The sequence below is a fragment of the Neofelis nebulosa genome, chromosome 4, assembly GCF_028018385.1.
Source record: "Neofelis nebulosa isolate mNeoNeb1 chromosome 4, mNeoNeb1.pri, whole genome shotgun sequence".
NCBI classification, from domain to species: Eukaryota; Metazoa; Chordata; class Mammalia; order Carnivora; family Felidae; genus Neofelis; species Neofelis nebulosa.
In genome coordinates, this window is record NC_080785.1 from 168,984,982 (window position 1) to 169,001,355 (window position 16,374).

General features: G+C 62.7%; 2 protein-coding genes across 2 annotated transcripts in view; both read left to right on the top strand.

Moving 5' to 3' along the window:
- The window catches only part of ATP8B3 (ATPase phospholipid transporting 8B3), a 129,386-nt gene that overhangs the window by 68,236 nt on the left and 44,776 nt on the right, over window positions 1–16,374 (top strand). The window lies entirely within an intron of this gene.
- Window positions 44–11,473, top strand: KLF16 (KLF transcription factor 16). The gene is made up of 2 exons (XM_058728529.1): window positions 44–694; window positions 9,241–11,473. Exons 1-2 carry the CDS (start codon window positions 229–231, stop codon window positions 9,540–9,542), a joined length of 768 nt encoding a protein of 255 aa, XP_058584512.1. The 5' UTR covers window positions 44–228; the 3' UTR covers window positions 9,543–11,473.

The following is a 16,374-nucleotide window of genomic DNA, read 5'->3' on the forward strand; positions in this document are numbered from 1 at the left end:
GGGGCGGGCCGCGGCCGCCCCCGCGGGCTCCGGTGCGTCAGGGCGCGTCAGGCGGGGCGGGGCGGGCCGAGCGCGGGCGGCGGCGGCGGCGGCGGCGGCGCGCGCCGGCCTCCTCCTCCTCCTCCTCCTCCGCCTCCCGCACTCGAGCAGCCGCCGCCGGCCGGACGGGCACCGCTCCCGCCGCCTCCTTTCAGCCCGCTCGGCCCGCGCCGCGCGCCTTTGCCCGGCATGTCGGCGGCCGTGGCGTGCGTGGATTACTTCGCTGCCGACGTGCTCATGGCCATCTCCTCCGGCGCGGTGGTGCACCGCGGGCGACCGGGCCCCGAGGGCGCGGGCCCCGCCGCCGGCTTGGAGGTGCGCGCGCCGCGCCGCGAGGCCGCCCCACCCGGGCCCCCGGGCCCGCCACCGCCGCCCCCCGCCGCCTCCGGCCCGGGCCCCGCCGCCACCGCCGCCGCCGCCGCCGCGCCCCACCTGCTGGCCGCCAGCATCCTGGCCGACCTGCGCAGCGGGCCCGGCGCCGCCCCGGGGGGCGCCTCGCCCGCCTCCTCCTCCTCGGCCGCCTCGTCCCCGTCCTCCGGCCGCGCCCCCGGCGCCGCGCCCGCCGCCGCCAAGAGCCACCGCTGTCCCTTCCCGGGCTGCGCCAAGGCGTACTACAAGTCCTCACACCTCAAGTCGCACCTGCGGACGCACACAGGTGAGCCCCGCTCCCCTGTCCCGCGCGCGCGCGCGGTCTCCTGCGCCCCTTCCCCCTCCGGGACCCCCAAACTGCGTGGCGCGTGGGGGGCGGGGAGGGGGGCGCGCCCGGGCCGCCGCCGCGCCGGCCGGGCGGGCGGGGCCTCGGTGGGTGGGGCGCGCGCAGGGGGCGTGGCGGCCACGCGGTCGGGCGGCGCGCGGTTGGCGGGCGCGACGGTGGTGGCTGCAGGCGCTCTCGGGGCGCGCGGCGCGATGGGGTCCGTGGGCGGGATCGGGGCTCCCGGACCGTCCCCTCCCCCCTCGGCTCCGTTTCTCCTTAATTTCCTGTGGCGTTTGGGTCTGGGGAGTGGATATTGTGGTTGGAGCACGTAGCTCTGAGATGGTTGTGTTTTCCTTTCCCTGTCTCAGTTTCCCTATCTGGAGAGGGAGGAGGAGCCGCGCCGCCGCCTCCGGGGTGGCATCGAGGATTCACCCCCGAGGGCAGCAGAGCGCCTGGCGCGGGAGCCGGGGTGGGGGGATGCCCGCGCGTTTGTTTTTTTTTTTTTTTTTCCTTATGAGTTTTAATACGACGGAGGGCGGGGCTGAGAGTGAGGGTTGGGGCCAGAGTCGGGGTGGGGTGGGGAGAGGGATTTGAAAGGGGACCCTTGAGGGAGTCAGGTCCTCATCGCGTTTGGAGGCAGGCTTTGGGGGAGGGTTCAGCGACATTTGTCACCTCTCACAGCCGAGCGGGGGGGGGGGGTGCGGCGAGGGGACGCCTGGAGGAGTCTGAGGCAGGGCCGCCGTCATCACCCTGTCACCCCCTCCCATGTCCCCCTCTGGGTCCACCACCCTCGACGCTGAGAATGGTCTCCAGCTGGGAGTTTGGGGTGTCAGGGGGAAGGTGGGTCTTGGTGGCTGGCCTAGGCTTGAGTGTGGAAGGCGGTCCTGCCCTGGCGGTGGGCATCTGGCCACCGGCTGTGAGGATGTACTTCGATTCCAGCCCTGCCCCTCTCCAGCACGAGACCTATTCCGGAGCTCAGTTTTTTCATCTGTGTAAAGGGCTCACGAAAGTCTGCCTTCTGAACGTCACTGTTTCTCGTGTCGCAACGCTGGCTCTGTGGACACACTCTCATTGTGGAGAGAGGGCAAGAAAGCAGGGCTGGCCATAGTGGTGTGGTGGGGACGTGGTGGGGCAGCCTCAGGCCATTTGCAAGGCCTCGGATGCCAGGCGCCCTCCTCCCTGCTCTACCCCCCTCCCCGCCTCATGTCTTGTTCAGTCCCCATCCTGCCCACAGGGACATACAGGCTCTGCTTGCTAGTGGGCGTAAGGCAGGACAGGGCAGCCAGGGCAGACTTGAGGGGGGAGGGTCTGTATTTCCTGCAGGATCCTCCGTCCTTTTCTGAGCAGTCCCTGGGTGTTACCTACACTTTGAGGCACTGAGGTGTGTGTGAGGGACACCTGGGGGGCCGTGAACACAGAGAGGCATCTTTATTTGGATCTGAGGGCAGATTCCTCTCTGGGTGGGGGGCTGGGGTCAGAGCAGAGCTCTGGCTCATGCTAGGTGAGTTTGCCTGTCTGAACAATGGGGGTGCTGGAGCGGGAGACCAGCCAGAGAGGGACCTTGTTTCTCCCACTGTATTCCTCCGCCTGTCCTAGGTAATTGTTGCCTGGCGAGGCTCTGGTGCACTGATTTGCTTTTCCCTTCTGGGTCGGTTGAAGGGGGTGGCCAGGCCACCTCCTACAGCGGCTCCCAAGAGACCCTCCTCTAGGGTGTCCTGGAGTGCTTCAGAGCCTCCATAGGCCCCCAGGCAGTGGCGGCCGGCTCCCTAAGCCCTGGGAGAAGAGGGACTCCTTACTGGGCCCAGGACGCCAATGTTGTCATCCATGTTTTAAACGAGAAAATTGGGCTCATCCGGGGAGTGTCCCAGGAGAGGGTGGCCTCCCTGGATGGATCCCTAGTGCCAGTAGGAACTGTAACTCCGGGTATCCTCTCCCAAAGCCCTCTTTCATAATTATGGTGTGGGGACCCAGAGAACGCAGCTCCTGGGCCAACCCTGCTATTCCTGAGATTGGAAATCCTGGACTTAGGCACCCCTGGTGTTCTGTTTCTCGAGGGTTTCACACACTCGTCTGCATAAGACTGGGGTTCAGTGTATCTGTGACCCCCCCCCCCCGCCGGACCACAGAGCCCCGCGTAGCTTTTCTGGCACCTAGTTGCGGGGGGGGGGGGGCGGGGGGAGTCGCTGCCCTTATACCTGGCTTGGGGGTGGGGAAGCCATGCTTGTCCCTGGTGCCCCAAGGCTAGCTTGGTGTTGCCCATTCACAGGGGCTGGCCTGGGGACAGATGTGAGGAGGAACAATAATTAGAGGTCAGCTGTCTGCCGATTGTCCCCAGAGGCCTGTCTCCCCCTGCTCTGCCTGAGGTTCACTCCTCCTCTCAGTAAAGAGAATGAAGTCCAATCCCAGCCTAGCTCCATTTTACAGATGAACAGACTGGGATCAGGTGCCTGGCCAGGGTCAAGTGTGGTACCCCCACCGTCCCTGCTCCGCTTGGCTTGGGGGTGGTGAGGCTGGAAGGGCAGTGGAGTCTTTCAGAGGGCCACCCAGCTGCAGGGGCAGGGCTGTCCTGTGCTGCCCCGGGGCCTGGCCTGCAGCCCCAGCACAGAGCTCTCCTGTGTGGGGTGGGCAGGCACTTCGGAAGCTTCAGGAGAAGTTGACGCTGTTGCTATGGATACGGAGAAGAGAGGAGATGGGGCGGGGGTGGGAGGAGAGGCTGGCTGGCTGCTCCCTGCTCTCCCAACCTCCAGATCCGGACTGCTCCCCTGCCCCAGAGCCCCCAGCTCTGAGCACGCGGTGAGCCCTGCGCCTTCTGGGGTCTCAGGCTCCTTCCTGGCAAGAGGGAGCTCAGATCGGGAAGGGGAGCTTCTAGGCCAAGGTCTGATCCCCGGGGCACAGCTGATGCCATTCTCTGTGGGGCGTCCTGGGCACCTTGGGGAGTTCTGCAACATCCCTGGCCTTGCTCACTCCATCCCAGGAATCCCAGGAACGTACCCGGTTGCGACCAGTGACAGGTGTCCCCTGGGGGAGTTGCAAGGTCACCCCCCAGGAGAGACCCCCTGTTTTACTCTAAAACCCACTCTCCTTAAGTTTGAGGAAAATCAGGTAAGGGTCCAGTGTGCAAGGTACTGCGGGGAGAGCCCAGTCCCTGTGCCCTTATATTCTGGAACCTTGGGAGGGGGTGACAGTGGCAGTGATGGAGGAAGAGGCTTCTCAGCTGATAGCATGGGGTCCTGTGGGGCAGGAAGGGGTGTGTCCCCAGAGAGGGGACCACACCCTGGCCTCAGGGGATGGGGGCAAGGGCCCTGGGGCATGAGTTTTGAGGATGAGGTGGAGAAGTGAGGTGGGGAGGGTCAGAGCAGGTGAAGGGTTCCATTTAATCCCAAGGGCAGGGTGGAGGGTGGGCAGGAAGGCAGGCCCGGCTTTGCAGAGGAAAATCCGTTTATGGAGCAGGGATTAGGGTCCCGGGAGAGGGGTTGAGGAGGGCTGTGGTAGGGGAGGGAGAGGGGTGGGCCAACCCACAAACCGGGGCCAAGTAAGAAGCCCCAGGACCCAGAGAGTAGGAGGTGGCTAGGGTGAACCCTAGTTTTTCTGACTGAGCAGCCCAAAGGGGGGCAGGGCAGCAGAGGTGGTATTCTTTGCTGAAGAGCCCCCCCAGGGGAGAAGCAGATGGGGAAACTGAGGCCAGGAGGGGAAGCAGGCATCGCCCTCCCAGGGCTGAGCCGACATAGACCCCACCCTCTCCCCCTGGCAGAGCTGTGAGCTCCTTCAAGGACAGGTGGGGTTCAGGAGACTGGTGGCTTATAGGGGGCAGGGTAGGACACTGCCAGGCCGGAGGGGGTGGGGGTGGCCTGTGAGCTCCCTCCTGTAGCAGGCAGGGTGCAGAGAGGCCCGTGCTGTAACTGGGGAGTGCGGGAGGGCCCCCAACATTGTGGGGGGCGATAACCACCCCCGCCCAGGCTCCCTGATAAACGTGGCCCAGATGGCCTGGGAGCGGGCAAGTGATACCAGTTCCAGGAGCCGGCCGCCAGGGGAGTGAGGGCTGGAGGGCCGGCCCTCACTGTCACCCTTGCCCAGCACTGTTCTCCCCATCACACATGCTGGGGGCGGGGGGGGGAGGGGGGGGGGCTGGGGGCGGTGTTACCCTCTCATCCCCAGGCACCAAGAGCCCCCATGCCAAGGATGCCCGTCCGGGTGCCAAGCGGGTGATGGCAGTGTGGGTCTTCAAGGAGGAAGGGGGGGATGAGGGGCTGCACGTGGTTGGCCCTTTAAACAAATGGTAGTGGGAGCCCCTACCTGGGGGGGGGGGGGGGGGCAGGGCGGGGAGGAGGGGCGAACCGCATGATGAACCAACAGTTAAGCCAGCAGCCCAAGCTTGGCTGGGAGCTCTCCCAGCCGCAGACTCTCTCCACAGATGCGTTAGGTGCCCATGGCATGCCAGGCCTGTGCCCTCGGCTTTGCAGTCAGGTGAGGGGGCAGATATCACACCTAGGAGATGCTAAGCACAAGGTTATTGAAGCTAAGAAAGGGGACAGTGAAGTGCACCAGCGGGGTAAAAGGTAAACACTTTGGCTTTGATCCTGGATCAGGGAGTAGTAGCTCTGGGAGTTCGGAGGGCAGAGCACAGACTGGGCGGCTCAGCCCCAAGCCTATGGGCTGTTGCACCAGCCCAGGCAGGAGCTGGAGTCTAGAGCCAGGGTGGGGTCTGGAGATATTGTGAAGGCGTTACTGATGGGATTTGCTGCCCGGTACCACGCAGGCCAAGGTGAGGGATAGAGAGATGGCTGGGGGATGCCTGCCTTAGTTTTCGTGGCAACAACACAGTGCTTGAAAGGGGAACCCTATGGGAGGAGCTGGGATGTGGGGTGGGGTAGGTGGTAAGCCTTGGCTTTTCGGGGGCAGGGCCCAGGGGGTGGTTAAAGTCACAGAACATGGGGCGTTTTGGTGGCTCAGTCAGTTGAGCGTCTGACTGTTGATCTCAGCTCAGGTCGTGATCTCACAGTTCCGGGGATGGAGCCCTGTGTCAGGTCCTGCGCTGACCGCACGGAACCTGCTTGGGATTCTCTCTGGCTTTCCCTCTGCCTCCCTGTCCCCCCTCGCTTCTGCACACTCCCTTTCTCAAATAAATTCAGGAAATAATAATAATAAAATCCCAGAACGGGGCACCTGGCCGGCTCAGTAGGTGGAGAATGAAACTCTTCGTCTCGGGGTGAGATTGAGCCCCACGTTGGGTGTAGAGATCACTTAAAAACTATGAAATAAAATCGCAGAGTAGACAAGCCTCCCGTGGGCTGGTCTTTGTAAAGCCATAATGGCTACTTGAAGGGGACCCCCTGCCCTGCTCTCCAGACCTCAGCATCTATTTTCCACCTTTCTGCTGTATTTCCAGAACTGCTCTCTGGGCTCTTTCTGGACTACTCGGGGGCCGTCTTCAGGTAGTCTCAGCTGCTCCCCGCCTTCTGTAGCTCTGCGAGAGTGCTCCCTCACTTGTCCTCCCCCATGCAGTCTTCCTGGTAGGTGGGCATTTGTTCCGGTCAGCTGGCAGACACCCGTCCCTACCCCTAGGGATGACCTCAGGAGGTCACGGTGAAGGTTAGTTGTCAGAGTCCTGGTCCTTGGCCCCTGGCCCTGCGGGGGGAGGTGGGGCACCCACCCCACGCAGGCCAAGCCGTTCTGGCTCAGGGACCACCTTTGCTCTGTCCTGTGTCAGGTCTCAGGACCTCTTGGCCTCCATTTTTCTGAGCCTGCACGGCACTGTGGTGGCCCCAACTGTCCCGAGGTCACCCCAGCCCAAGTCAAAAGGTTATGTCCACCAGGGCCCCGCCCACCACATCTTCCTCTAGTCCCTGTTCCAGTCTGCTTGGGGGCAGCCGGTGGCCGTACCTAGGGTCCCCTCCGGCTCTGAGCTTCCTGGTTGCTCCCCACCAACCTCCTGGCTAGTGGGCTGTGGGAGGGTGACAGGGCCTGGTATCTTGCAGGCATTCGCTCGACGTTGTGGGGGCGGCGGGAAGCCTCCGCGCCCAGGTCTCCGCCACCCGCGTGTGCACGTGAGCGCCCCAGCAACTGGGTGTGGGGCGGGGCTGGCGGGCGTCCAGCCGGCGGCAAGTCGACCCCGACCCCCCACCCCCACCCCCCGCCCTAGAGGGAGCGGGACCACGTGAGCGAGGCCGGCTGGGCTGCGGATGTCCCCGCCGCCACCGAGCTACGTGCGGCAGCTGTGTTCCCGGCGGCTGCATGTGTCCTGCCCCAGTGGGCGCTGGCACCGCTCTTGCAACCTGCTCATTGCAAAGTAGAACTGCCGGAGGAGGGGAGGCTGGGAGGCGGGTACTAGTCCCGCCGCCCGAAATGGGGAAGTGAGCCAACTGCGGGGCGCGCCAGCAGCGGGATGCCCGCCCCCCCTCCGCCCCGCCTGCGCCCTGCAAGATGGCGACAGGACCGCACGCCCCTCGGAAGGGGCGCCGCTCCCCCTGGCACCAGGTCTGGTCTAAAGCCAGCAGCCCCGCCTCCAAAACCGGACTCCCCTCTCCCAGACTGCAGCCCCGGGGAACTGTCAGATCCAAGGCTTCCGCCATCCAGGTGGGGTATGGGGTCCTTTCCGGGCTGTTTTGAGCTCCGTGGTTCCATAGACGAGGCCCTTGCTGAGACCCCTCCCCCTGCCTTCTGGATTGTTCCAGGGAAGGGTGCAGCCCCAGAGATTTAGGGTCTGCGAGGTCTTGGGCATAGTTGTGTAACCTCCCCTCCCCCCCCAGGGGTAGGTGACAAGCTCACCTGGATTCACAGTCTCCTGGGGCATGCCCTGCCCCAGGCGTGAGCCTGAGCCACAGGCAACCCACAAGAAATCTTCCTGGGGGGACCGCTGGACTCCACCTCCTCCTTTGGTGCTGGTGGTAGCCAGGAAGAAGGGGTGGGGGAGGGGAGGTTTTGGTCCCGCTCTTTCCTGGGCCCTGGGAGATGGCAGGAGCCCCTCTGCCTCTTCTGACCCCTACTCCCCTCCCCCACCCCTCCCCAGCGGTTCTCCCCAGGACAGTCCCTTAGCTTTCAGAGCAGAGATGTTCCTGGCCTACCCTGTTGCCCCCACAGCCACAGGTCTGTCCCGTGGGCCTTCCTGCTGGCTCCTGGTTACCTCCACCATCGGTCCTGTTTGGGGAGCCTTTCTCTGATCCTAGACCGTGTACCTTCTCCTGGGTGTGTTCCCTGAGACAAGGTCAGCCTGGATCACTGCAGGGCCAGCATGTAACCCAGGATGTGACCACCCTGACCGCTCTGTGGCCTCCCCCAATTCCAGTGCTCTACCTTCCTATGTGGGGCTCCATCCAGTGCCACAAAGGGTATATAGCACAGGGGTGCGGGCATCACGGATCGGTGTCCACATTCTGTCCACACCCCCACCACACACACACTCCAGAACTCGTGGACAAAGCAACGCCTGGGGAGTCCAGGGTTCCAGGCGCGGGGCGCAAGGGTGCAAGCTCCAGGGTGCTTACCACCCCTTGGCCTGGGGCGTGGCGGGGTCCCCGGTGGACCCTGCGTAGAGGTGGGGCCCTCGGCGCTCCCGGGTCGGCCGGGGAGATGCTGATAATACTCGCTGGGGGTCGGGCTGAAGCGTTCTGGGGCTGAAACCCCAGACGCGAGGGGTGGGTGGGGACAGGCGCTCGGGGCTGGCAGCGCCGTTCGGTTCACGGCAGGATGGGCGAGGCCAGCCGGGGAGGTGGGAGGGGTCTGCAGAGGAAGTTGCAGGGTGACGGCCCGCCCCTCCCCTCACGGTCTGTTCCGCGGGGGCGGGGTGAGGCCAGTGGCCGTGGCCTCCAGGCCCTCCCCTTCCCGGCGGCCGTCTGTGCCTGGGCCTCGTGCCCTTCTCCTCCCTCTGCCCCCGTGTGGGGCTGCAGGTGGCCCTAGAGGCCCTTCACGTGTTCTCCATCTATAGAGGGGCCACAAGGGTCAGGGGGTCGTTGGGCCACGGGAATCCGCCCAGGCACCCCCACACCGACTTTGCGTCTGGGGTGGTCATTTTCAAAAGGAGAGGGCCAACGGGTTGTGAACACCTGAGAGCCTCCGGTCAGCTCCAAAGGAGAGCGGAGGTGGAGGTGGGGACGGCGGGATCCATTTGCATCGGGAGAAGCCCCTGCAAAACCCCGCATGCGTTCCGAGCAGGCGCGCACGTGTGTGTGGCTCGTGCACCGCGAGACCCTGTCACGGATGTCACGGAGGCGGTGCGGTGGTGCCGCGGGGGCGGGCCTGGAAGGGCTCGGGCTCCGCACGGTCTTCTTTTAACGCACGGAAACTGCTCGTGGAATTACTACGAGTTCATAGGAAAGAAAGGGCAGGAATACTAATTAGGGGTTCTTGAAGTGAGTGGGGCTTTCCTCTGCACATTTCCACGTGTTGAATTCACGCCCGGAGTTCAGCCTCTAGAACCGGGGCGCGGGGGTGGGGGTGGGGGGGACGAGTTGCCCCGCCCCCCTTCCCCCCTCCACTGACCCTGCTGTCTGCCCTCTGCCTCCTCTGCCCAGGTGAACGCCCCTTTGCCTGTGACTGGCCTGGCTGCGACAAGAAGTTCGCGCGCTCCGACGAGCTGGCGCGCCACCACCGGACGCACACCGGCGAGAAGCGCTTTCCCTGCCCCCTCTGCTCCAAGCGCTTCACCCGGAGCGACCACCTGACCAAGCACGCGCGCCGCCACCCCGGCTTCCGCCCGGAACTGCTCCGGCGCCCGGGCGCCCGCAGCACCTCGCCCAGCGACTCGCTGCCGTGCAGTCTGGCGGGCAGCCCCGCGCCCAGCCCCGCGCCCAGCCCGGCCCCCTCTGGCCTGTAAGGGCCCTAGTCCAGCCCACCCTGCCGCACCCCTGCTGGGCCTGGGCCTGGAGCACCAGCAAAACGCCTGCTGTCCACAGCCCGGGGCGGGCCACGGACCGACAGCCGGTGTCCCCGACACTGGGGGTGGGGGTGGGGGGGTGGCCCTTGGGAGGGGTGGCTGGGGCCCCGTGTGTGTAAATAGCCATGTCGGATAACTCTCTTCCTATGTGTTAAACAGGAACCCCAGGTGGGCAGCCGGCCGGCGCTCCCCTCCCCCCATCGCCACCTCCCTGCTTCGGAGAGGGTGGGTCTGGGGGGAGCGGCCCAGGAAAGGGGCACGTAACCAGTGCTCAGACTTGGCCCCCCAGCCCTCCTCTCCAGGTTGGGATGATGTGTGCAAAGAGCCATAGATGAACCGGGGGTTCCCGCGGCCCCACCCCCACCCCGCCCGGGGCCCCCCACCCCACTGAAAGCCATTGGAGACGTTCAGGGAATTGGGGTGCGGCTCCAGCCGCCCCCATCCGGGTATTCAATCTCAGGTGTCCACAGATTCTGCCCTGCCACCCAGCTCCCCAGCAGTGGGGGCAGGGTGGGGAGGGGGGAGGCCGGGAGGGGGGAGGCAGTGGGGTCCAGGTTTTGCTCCTAAAACTGGGGTAGGGAGGGAGAGAAAGGGGTTCTTCCAAAGAGCATTTTGACTCTCGTTTGGGGAAGGTGGATAACACGGGCTGGGGCAGATGGCCTGCTTATTTATTTTCCTCTGTCTCTGCTGGTAGGAAGGAGGGGGGCAGTGAGCGGCCCCCCTCTGGGTGGGTGTGTGAGTGTGTGAGTGAGGACTGCTACCTTCGGGGTAGAGTCCCCAGCATTGGCCTTCCATAGCATCACGTGACAATCAATCCCTCCTGTTTGGGACCATGACAGTCATTGAGCATCGGGCAGCCCTTCCCTGCAGGTGCCCCTGGACCAGAGGTTGAGGTCCTGCTTTGCAAGGGCAGGAAGCATGAGGGCTGACCCCTGAACCCCATGGGATAGCTCGCTTTTTTGGACCGGATAGAATATTTTTTCAGGCGCCAATCCCTTTCTTGATCTGGGCCCCATGGGTGGTCCATTGTCCTCAGGGGGTGTGGGTGTTGGGGGGAAGGTCTGTATGATTCCTACTTATGGTAGGGAGGGGTAAGCGCCATGACCCCTCCTGGTGTCTTCCCACTGTGGCTTCGGTTGGATTTCATTTTGGGTAGGGACTGAGGGCCGTGCCCTAGAATGGAACAGACCCAGGGTCCCTGTCCCAAGACCCTGAAAGGACCTATCGCCCACTGTTGGCTGCAGGAGGTTTTTGGCACCCACGTGTGTTCCAGAACCCTTCTGTCTCCCCACTGGGGGCTGGGGATCTGGTTGGCGGTGTGGACTGGACCTGCCTTAGCAGGATCAGGGGGTGGGTGCCTGGGGTCCTGGGGAGGAGGCCAGGGAAGCCCTTTGGAGCTGGGCTGGGAAGGGTCTTCTGGCCCAGTCTCTGGGCAGATCTTGGCAGGGCTGGCCCATTCGTGCCCTTAAACCCTCCCTGCCAGCAGTGTTGGTGAGATGCCTTAGTCTGTGGGGGCAGGCTGGGGTCCCATTTTCCTTTATGTCTTTATGGACGTCCTCCTGATTGTCCCATCCCTGGCTGGTGCCTGTCCACAGGACGTGAAGTGTGGGTCTGAGGGCCCAGGAGGCCGAGGACTCGTCCCTGGCCCCTCTCCCATGTCCAGGGGTCGGGCCAGACCTGTGCCCCTCCTCCCCCAAGGAGCTGGAGGTCACTGGGACCCGGTTCCAGCCACTTCGCTGTGGCATCTCAAGGGGAGGGCCCCAAGGGACTCGTGCTGTCAGGTGGCGCTCCCCCCCCCCCCCCCCCACCTTACCCTGCCCTGCCTGGCCTTTTCCTTGTATTTAATTAAACAAGCCCTTTTTTAAACCCGACTCTGGTGACTGTGTGGTCTTTCTCACCTCTGGCCTTCAACCGGAGAACTCTCTGAGTCTCTGTGTCCCACGCAACAGGGTAGCCCCCAGGTCACCAGCGTCCCGCTGCAGAAAGTGAGGCAGTGGGGCCCTGAATCTCGGGACCTGGTGGGGGCATGGGATGACGCCCCCTCAGCCCTAAGGCCTGGGGAGGGGGCTGCTGGAAGCAGAGCGCGCTGCCGTCCCGTGTCACCCACGCCTCTCGCAGCTGCACCCCCCTCCTTCCCGCTCGGTTACCCGGCAACCGAGGCGCGGTGACACGGCGCCCGGGGGCGTCCCGCGCCCGCCCCCTTCCGGCACCGGGAGCCGGGCGGCAGGGGAGCCTGCGCCGCTGGGGCTGCTCGTGGGCGTGACAGGACTCCTCCCCAGAGTGTCCCCCGCCCCCGCTGTCTGTGCTCCGCCTGGCCCCTGTGCCCAGGGGGCTGCCCACGTTCTGCACGCCGGCCGTGTGCCAGCTCCCGACTGGAGGCGGCCGAGCGGGGGGGGCCCCTTGGTGAGGGCTTGGCGTCCCCGGGAACACCGAGAAGCCGATGAGGGTCTCGGACCCCTTCCTAGGAGATAGACACCCAGATTCCAGCGGTCTCCCGAGCCCCGAGGGCGGGTGTGGCTTGGGCGGGGAGCCAGACCCTCCCCAGGGCCTCCCCGGAGTCCGTCCCCGGGGAAGGCGGAGGCTGCGCCCTCTGGCGGCCGCCCCTGTCATTGCACCGCCGGCTCCTGCCGCGCCCTCCTCGGGGTCGGGGTCCGGCCCTGGCGGCCGCGCAGGTGGCCCTCGCCCTTTCTCGAGGTCGGCCTCCCTGTTGCATCCCCTAGCTCCTGCTTCACTTTGTCCCCCTTTCTACTGGCTTCTGCCCCGCAGGCCCGCCGACGTTGTTCCTTGGACCCCTGTCCCACTGTCCCTCTCCAGCCCTTCTGGCCTTTCTGCCCCTTTGGGCAGAGTTCCTGGAATTCGGGGAACGCAGCCCCTGCCTCCAGTCTCTCTTGGACACCATCCCACGTGCTCTGAACAGCTCGAAGATGTCCCCCTCCTGCCTTCTCGACACTCCCTGGTCATGCGGCCTCGGGGACCCCTGACCCTCCCCAATGCCCCCCCATCCCAGGCTAATGTTCCCCTCTGGCTATGCTTCTTGTACGGTCACCTCCCCTGTGTGCAGACGATACTCCCTGGTCCGACACCAAGACCTCACCCTCAACTCCAGACCCTGAAGGTGCCAACTCTCACCCCCAGGCCGCCCAGTCCCATCCCCCCCTCGGGCACTGGTACCTCCATGTTTCCTGGTGCGGAGGCCCAAATCCTTGACCTTGACTCAGTCTCACTACCACACCCATTTCCATCAGGAAATCTCCCCGGAGTTTTCAGAGCACATCCGAAATCTGCCCACTTGTACCCGGTCCTGGCGTCCACCCAGTCCACCACCTCGTCTCCTCATCTCAGGCAGTCTCCCCCACCCTGGTCCCCGGGGTCGCGCGGTCCCACCGTCGCCCCGCCCCCGTCCGCCCTCCCCTCAGCGGCCACCAGAGGACGGTCGTGAGCACCCGAGTCAGGTCCCGCCCCCTAATGCCTACAGCCCTCGGAGGCTCCCACCTCCCTCCGTGTGAAAGCCTAAGTCCTCACGGAAGTCCCCAAGGCCCTGTGCGACCTGCCCCCATCCCCTGCATCCCTTCCATTCCTCCGTGTTTCCCTCTTGCCACTCTGCTCCAGCCACGCGGACCTCCCCTCGGTTCCTCCAACACGCAGGCCTGGTGCTGCCCCCAGGGCCTTTGCACAGACTGTGCCTGCTGCCTGGAATACCCTTCCCCCTCTTTAGAACTGTTCATATCCCACCGTCCTCAGAGGACTACACGGACCACCTCTTAGTCCCCTACCCTGTTCTACTCCCACTGCCCCCCCCCCCCATAGCACTTAAATCATGCTATATCATTTACTTATTTCCGATTGTCTGTCTCCCCCATTGAGAACACTACTCCCACCAGGGTCGGGATCTCTGCCTCGTTCACCGATGTTTCTAGCACTGTGTCTGGCATACAGTAGGTACTCGGTGAATATTTGCTGAATGGATGACCAAGGCCATCCTTGGGCGTGGATGGAGACCAGGCGGGCTCTCGCAGAGGGGGGCCCTCGCTTCACCTCGCACGCGCCGTCAGACCACTCTCAGGGGCGCACCCTTCTGTTATTGGCGATGACAGGTGTTGAGAGACCCCTGCATGAGGGGCCTCAGGGCCTCAGGTGGCTGAGGTGAGGAGGGCAGTAGGCTGGGAGGGGGCTCCTCGTGCGCTCACAGGGGTCGGTGGCAATCACCAGCCGCTGGACCCAAGGGTGGCCAACTGTTCATACAGAGGCTGGGATGGCAACTTTTAGGTAACGTCTCCCCAAGTTTTAAACATGGGCGGCAACAGATTTATATCATTTGAAAAACTAGTACAGCACTCAAAAAACCTAGTCCCCAAACACGCACATTGAAAACAAACACACGCTGCACAGCAGCACAGAGCACACCGCCCAGAGACGCCGCAGCCAGGGGCCCTTGACAGGTGAGCGGACATGACCGTGTCCACCGCGCACGCGCACATCCCTCGACCGGGAGCAGGAGCGAGGCGCCCACACCCGGCGCCCCGCGAACGGGACCCTGAACACAGGCGCGCCGCGGGACAGACTCTGAACACACGACGCTCAGGGAGGGAACCAGACCCGAGAGGCCACATGGGGTGTGAGTCCTCGTGTGTGAAACGTCCAGAACGGGCTCGTCCACGGCCAGGAGGGGGGCTCGTGGGGGCCGGGGAGGGGGAGGGCGTGCTGGGGGAGGTGATGGCTGATGGAGATGGGGTTTCTTTTTGGTTTCAGAATATTATGGAATTACACAGAGGTGATGGTTGCACAGAACAGTGAATGTACCAAATGCCCCTGAATTCTCACTTTTTAAAATCAAGTAATTATTTTTTTTGTAATTTTTTAATGTTTATTTTTAAGAGAGAGAGAAAGTGCCAATGCAGGAGGGGCAGAGAGAGAGAGAGAGAGAGAGAGAGAGAGAGAGACCGAGAATCCCAAGCAGGCTCTGTGCTGTCAGCACAGAGCCCTACAAGGGGCTCAAACCAACGAACCAGGAGATCATGACCTGAATCGAAATCAAGAGTTGAACGCTTAAGCAACTGAGCCACCCAGGCGCCCTATTAGTTTATTTATTAAAGTTTATTTAGTTTGTGAAAGAGAGAGAGAGAGAGAGAGAGAGAGAGAGAGAGAGAGAGAGATTGCAAGTGGGGGAGGGGCAGAGAGAGAGGGAGAGAGAATCAGAATCCCAAGCAGGCTCCATGCTGTCAGCAGAGAGCCTGATGCGGGGCTCAGACTCACAAACCGTGAGATCATGACCTGAGCTGAAGTCAGATGCCTAACCGACTGAGCCACCTAGGTGCTGAATTTTCACTTTTAAAACGATTAATTTGGGGGGCACCTGGGTGGCTCAGTTGGTAGAGCATGTGATTCTTGACCTCAGAGTCATAAGTTCAAGCCCCATGTGGGGGGTAGAGGTTACTTAACAATAAAATCTTAAAAAATAAAATAAAATGATTAGTTTTGTTAATGTGAACTTCCCCTAAATAAAAAAGGGGAACGAAGCGGGGAAGAATTTGTCCAGGATGCCCTGTTGTCCCATCCACCCCTGCCCGCATTTCTTGTTTTCAGTCACTAAAGTCTTATCCCAGTTAGCACACATCACATGCGGTTTTCCGCACCCGCCTAGAACTGAGGACACATTCCTTCCTTGAACATTCATTGATCCATGTTACAGATGTGTGTTTAGGTCCTGTGTCCAGCCGGGTCCTGTGGTCACGGGCCCTGGCCCTGAGGTTCCCTTAGTCCGATGAGGGGTGGGTGGAGGCAGGTGTGAAAAAAATTTGTTCGCTGTCGGGGATAGAAAATGTTGTGAGGCTGCCGTGGCGGGAGACCCTCGGGGAGAAATGTGGTTGTCAATTGGAGAAACCCCACTTCATCCTCCTCCGTGGCTCCCAACCCTTTGTGGCTCCCCATTGCCCTCCTGGTTTGGACAACAAGCACCCTCACACATTCACAGCCGCAGGTTGCCTCTTGCCTGGACACTTGCTCAAGAAAGAGTGTCTGCGCTCAGAATCCCCCCCGCAATATTCCGTGCACCCTCCACTGTCAACGCTTACTGCGTTTGAAACCAGGGGCTCTCGGTGATATGGCCAAAGAGGCAAGGGCTCTCCGCCCTCAGGGCCCACTGACCAGCCACCAGACAGACTTCGGACAAAAATCAGATCGTGTCCTCTGGAGAGTCATCTCTGACCCTCTCCACCCCACCTGCCCTCCATTACTGTCCTTCTTAGTCAATTAATTTGTAATTGCGGTAAAAATACATAACAAAACGTTCCCTTTTAACCACTTGCGAGAGTACAGTTCACTGGCATTAAGCAAATGCACACTGCTGTGCAGCCACCCCCACCATCCATCTCCAGAACTTTCCATCTCCCCAAACTGAGACTCAGTCCCCATGAAGCACCGACTCCCTGTCCCCTGGCCTCTCCTGGGCTCCCACCATCTACTCTGTCTCTGTGGATGGGGCTCCTCCAGGGACCCCCTGTGAGTTGGGTCACACAGGATGTTGCCCTTCTGTGTCTGGCTTCTGTCACTCTGCACAGTGTCCTCCGGGTCCGTCCACGTGGTGGCAGGTGGCAGGACGTCCTTTCTTCTTCAGGCTGAATAACAACATTTCATTACATGGACAATCCACATTTTGTGTACCCACTCACCTGTTGATAGATAAGGGCTGTTCCCATCTCTTGGCTGTTGCGAATTATGCTGCTGTGAACAGGGGTGTACAAATACCTCTTCAGGATTCTTCTTTCCATTCTTT

What these genes read in the sequence shown, in the direction of transcription:
- KLF16 (XM_058728529.1), top strand. Translation starts at nt 229, where the DNA reads ATGTCGGCGGCCGTGGCGTGCGTGGATTACTTCGCTGCCGACGTGCTC. An exon ending in GCACCTGCGGACGCACACAG is followed by an intron (nt 695 to 9,240) that starts GTGAGCCCCGCT and finishes TCCTCTGCCCAG; the next exon opens with GTGAACGCCCCTTTGCCTGT.